This window comes from Piliocolobus tephrosceles, chromosome 9 (assembly GCF_002776525.5).
Source record: "Piliocolobus tephrosceles isolate RC106 chromosome 9, ASM277652v3, whole genome shotgun sequence".
In the NCBI taxonomy this organism is placed as follows: domain Eukaryota; kingdom Metazoa; phylum Chordata; class Mammalia; order Primates; family Cercopithecidae; genus Piliocolobus; species Piliocolobus tephrosceles.
In genome coordinates this window covers 578,010-582,632 of record NC_045442.1, presented here as the reverse complement: position 1 = coordinate 582,632, position 4,623 = coordinate 578,010, and the positions used below count along the sequence as shown (strand labels likewise).

Here is a 4,623-nt window from a genome sequence, read left to right as displayed (position 1 = left end):
CCCTCCTGGCTGCCCGGCCTGTGCCCACCCTTCCACCAGGCCCACCCCCAGGGTCTCGGCTCCCTCCTGGCTGCCTGGCCTGTGCCCACCAGGAAGACCCTGGGGGTAGAGGGTGCTGCTCTTTGCCAAGAGCCCAGGCCCTTCCCACAGGCATGGTGGGGGGTCTGACTCCCCGCTCTGAACTCAGGCCACGTGACCTCCATGGCTAGTGAGATGGCAGTGGGCAGAGCTCCCAGTGCCACCCAGGGTCACCATGTTCTCTCTCTGGACACGAATCGCAAGCAAGAACTGCCACGGTTAGAAGCCAGTGTTACCCAGGACCTGCCTCTCCCAACACCATCAGATGTGCGACCCGGGCACAGTCACAGGAGCCAGACACAGTCCCAGGACTCTGCGACCATGCCAAGCTCTGTCACAACCACTGCAGCCTCCGTGGCTGTCCACAGACAGACCACTGACCAGCCACGGGGCTGTCCATCCGGGGCCTCTGGTCAGATACGAGCTGTGGGCCCTGAGACACAGGTCGATTTTGAGGAACTACCTAAGGCATCTATGCCAGAGACAGTGTCACCCTTTACCTGGGATGGTTCCTATTAAGATCTCCGGCTGTGCAAACTGGGCCTTCTCGCCGGCATAGATGATATCACACATCATGGCAAGCTCACAGCCCCCGCCAAACTGTAAAACATTCGGCATCAGGAGAGTCTTACGAGGGGAACCCAGTCAGAAATCACTCTGCTTGCTTATTCAAATTTTCCATTTAAAAGAAACAGTGTCAGGGGTATGACAAAGACTAACATAGTGGCACCAAACTAGATAATCGTTGTGATAAGTTAACTACAGATGGCTGATGCTGTTTACCAGCGGCCGGCAAACATTCTGTAAAGGGCCATGAAGGTCTTACAGGCTCTGCTGTGACGACTCAACTCTGCTGTTGGGTGCCGGGCGCAGGGCTCACGCCTGTAATCCCAGCACTGTGGGAGGCCGAGGCGGGCGGATCACGAGGTCAGGAGATCGAGACCATCCTGGCTAACACCGTGAAACCCCGTCTCCACTAAAAATACAAAAAATTAACCGGGCGAGGTGGTGGCCCCTGTAGTCCAAGCTACTCGGGAGGCTGAGGCAGGAGAATGGCATGAACCCGGGAGGCGGAGCTTGCAGTGAGCCGAGATCGCGCCACTGCACTCCAGCACGGGCAACAGAGCAAGATTCCGCCTCAAAAAAAAACAAAAACCTCTGCTGCTGTAGCCGAGATGCAGCCACAGAGACTGGGGGGTGTGGCTGTGCCGAGAAAACTCCACCCGCAGACCCCTGGCTTCCACGGAACGGAGTGTTATGAAATGATCACATTGCTTCCCTATAAGTCAAGATCAGCCTCAGCACTTCAAACAGTCCCAGGACACAGAGCTTTTAAGGGCAGCAAAATAAGCCAGTTTATAGATGTAGCCAAAGCCAACACCTCTCTTCCACCGCCCTGGAAGAGAAGCTTGCTGGGGAGAAGCTGTCAGGTGAACAGTCACGGAAAAAACAGATGCCAGGAGGTGTCCTCTCTGCACAGTTCCTGGCTCTTTAGCACCATGAGGCAGGAAAGGAGGCTGCTGGCCTGGGAACTAAAGGTCTCTTCAAAATACTGTGTACGCACAGCACAGTTCCTTCAGCCACAAGAGGAGACCCTTGGCAGCAATACTCACGGCATAGCCATTGACAGCGGCGATGACTGGCTTCTTCATCTGGATGAGGTGGTCCCAATGCTTCAAGAACTTGCTGGAGTAACAGTCCTGGAAACTCAGGTTCTGCATTTCCTTGATATCAGCTCCAGCTAGCAGGAGTGGAAAGGAGGTTCCAGTCACCAGACAGCAGAGAGCCCGCCCATCCTGTATCCCCCAGACCAACAGGGAGCTTCGGAGCACACCAGACATGGGCACTGGGGTTGCTGGGCACGGCTGACACCAGGCCACGCGGACAGCTGTAGGAACGCTGTTATGCCAGCTATAACAGAGGTCACGCAGAGGGGTTCTGGGGCAGGTGGCAGGTGCAAGGGGGGGCGCCCACAGAGGCGGGGCATATTCATCAGGGCGTAAGCCCTTGACAGGCTTTGTGTAAAGCCTGACTGCCAAGGACCTGAATCCCTGTGAAGAAGCTATTTTGCTGGGGGAGCACATGCGGTTCTCCAGCATACACAAAGCTGCTCATGCAAGCTGCTCCCATGCCCGTCTTCACTGGATATGTGAGGAAGTCCCCACGCACGTGCCTCTGCCATCACAGGGGTACAAGTCAGTCTGGAGGCTTCTCCCAAGGCCACACGTGCCTCCCACATCTGCCCAGACACAAAGACCTCCGCTGCTGTGCACACCTGCAAAGGCCTTATCCCCGCCGGTGAGGACAATGGCCCCCACGGCTGTGTCCTCCTCGAAGGTCTTCAGTGCCTGGTTGAGCTCCTCAATCAGGCCATCGCAAAGTGCATTGAGGGCCTTGGGGCGGTTCAGTTGGATCAACCCCACGGTGTTATTCTTCCCTCTTTTTTCTGCGATGATGTACTCAAAGTTAGCACCTAGAGCAAGAAGGCAAAAAGGGGTATCTATTCACACAGGTATCAAACTGGGGAGAGTGGGGGAAGGGATGTGGCCCCATCGGGGGATACAGTGTGACCCCAAGAGGCCCTCTGAGGGCTCCCTGCCCAGTCCTCAGTGGCTCCAGGTGTAGCTCTCAGCCACAAAGATAGATGGTAGCCTTGGTACCTTTCTCTCTGCTTTCACATGTGTTTGAACATGTCCTAAAGAAAATCCCCAGGCCGGGCGCGGTGGCTCACGCCTGTAATCCCAGCATTTCGGGAGGCTGAAGCAGGTGGATCACGAGGTCAAGAGATAGAGATCATCCTGCTTAACATGGTGAAACACTGTCTCTACTAAAAATACAAAAAATTAGTCGGTTGTTGTGGTGGGCACCTGTAGTCCCAGCTACTCAGGAGGCTGAGGCAGGAGAATGGCATGAACCCAGGAGGTAGAGCTTGCAGTGAGCTGAGATCGTGCCACTGCACTCTAGCCTGAGTGACAGAGTGAGACTCCGTCTCAAAAAAAAAAAGAAAAAAAAAGAAAAATCCCCAGCACAGAACACAGCCCACAGCCGCTCTCCTTCCCCTAATATGCCTTGGGCAGCTCTTTCCACGACACCGCACTGGAGACAGCCCTGGACTCTGCTAAGGAACCAGGAAACGCCTTCTTTCAACAAATGCCAACAGGTGAGGGGGTGTAAGCCTCAAACAGGATGGAGTGCCAGCTCCTTGCACTTGGTGCCTCCCCAGTGCCAAGACCTCTGGCCAAATGGACACAGGGTAGAGGCTGTGAAAATCCTGAGTGTTCCTGCAGCATTAAGATCAGGCACAGGTCAGGTCTGGTGCAGCAGGCCAGCCGGAAAACGGGAGACGCAAGTGCATCTTGGGTTGGCCTGCTGCACAGGACCTGTGCCTGCTGGGTGGACAGCAAGGTGGGAAGGGGACAAAGGACAATGGCATTCAGGGTGAGAAAGTGAACCTGAAAAGACAAAGGTAGCTTGCGTGTTGGGTGCTTGTCTCTGTTAGTGGCAAAGCAGGGATCATAGTCCCTGTCCTGTGGGTTTTTTTTTTTTTTTTTGAGACCGAGTCTCACTCTATCGCCCAGGAGTGCAGTGGTGCAATCTCGACTCACTGCAACCTCCGCCTCCAGGGTTCAGGTGATTCTCCTGCCTCAGCCTCTCCAGTAGCTGGGACTACACACACCACCACACCCGGCTAATTTTTTATTTTTAGTAGATACAAGGTTGCACTATGTTGGCCAAGGTGATCTCAAATTCCTGACCTCAGGTGATCCACCTGCCTCAGCCTCCCAAAGTGCTGGGATTACAGGCATGAGCCACTGTACCCCACCTTATCCTGTGGGTTTCTAGGGGTAACTGGAAGATCACAGGTGAAGTGTCTGGCAGCTATGCAAGATCCAGGAAAGGGCTGCTGTGAGGGTGGAGAAGCCGAAGGCCAAGGAGAGCTTGGGGATGAAAACAACACAACTCAGCGGTCCACTGGAAACACAGGATGAAGGAGGAAGAGGAAGCAAGAGTTCTTCCCCAGCCCAAGGCATGGCCCAAGATTCCTCAGATACTAGAGCAGGTGATGGCCGCTGATGAGTGGGGCCCCGGGTGAGCCCCGAGGGAGGAAGAGGGCAGCCCCCCGTGGCTGGAGAGGAGGTGTCAGCTTTTTCCTGAAGACCATCTGAGGGGCAGCCCTGGTCAGGAGGCACCCAGGACAAAATGTACCTGCATCTCCTGTTCTTGGGCTGGCCTGCTGCACAGGACCTATGCCTGCTCTTAGAGCCGAGGGAACACCTGGGATTTTCACAACCCTTACCCTGCGCCCAGTTGGCCAGAGGTCCTGGCATTGGGGCAGTAAGAGCCAGCGGCCAGGCCTCCTGGGCCTCCCACAGGACACCGCCTGGTGAGAGTGGCCTCCTGCAGAGCCAGGCGGGGGGATGGGGTGCGGGCCAGGGTCAGGTGGATGGTGTTGGTGCGGGGGGGGGGGGGGGGGGGGGGGTGCGGGTGGGGGAGGGAGGGGGTGCGGGGCCAGGTAGGGGTGCACGGTCACGTGGGAGAGGGCTG

The 4,623-nt window shown here is 56.2% G+C and overlaps 1 protein-coding gene across 1 annotated transcript in view; it reads right to left on the bottom strand.

Annotated features, from left to right (window-relative positions):
- The window catches only part of ECHS1 (enoyl-CoA hydratase, short chain 1), a 10,552-nt gene that overhangs the window by 5,290 nt on the left and 639 nt on the right, over positions 1-4,623 (bottom strand). Inside the window, exons 2-4 of the mRNA XM_026448240.1 lie at positions 2,354-2,551; positions 1,692-1,819; positions 579-678 (exon numbers count right to left, since the gene is read on the bottom strand). Of these exons, the coding sequence (XP_026304025.1) occupies positions 579-678; positions 1,692-1,819; positions 2,354-2,551 (426 nt within the window). The remainder of the gene's footprint in view (positions 1-578; positions 679-1,691; positions 1,820-2,353; positions 2,552-4,623) is intronic.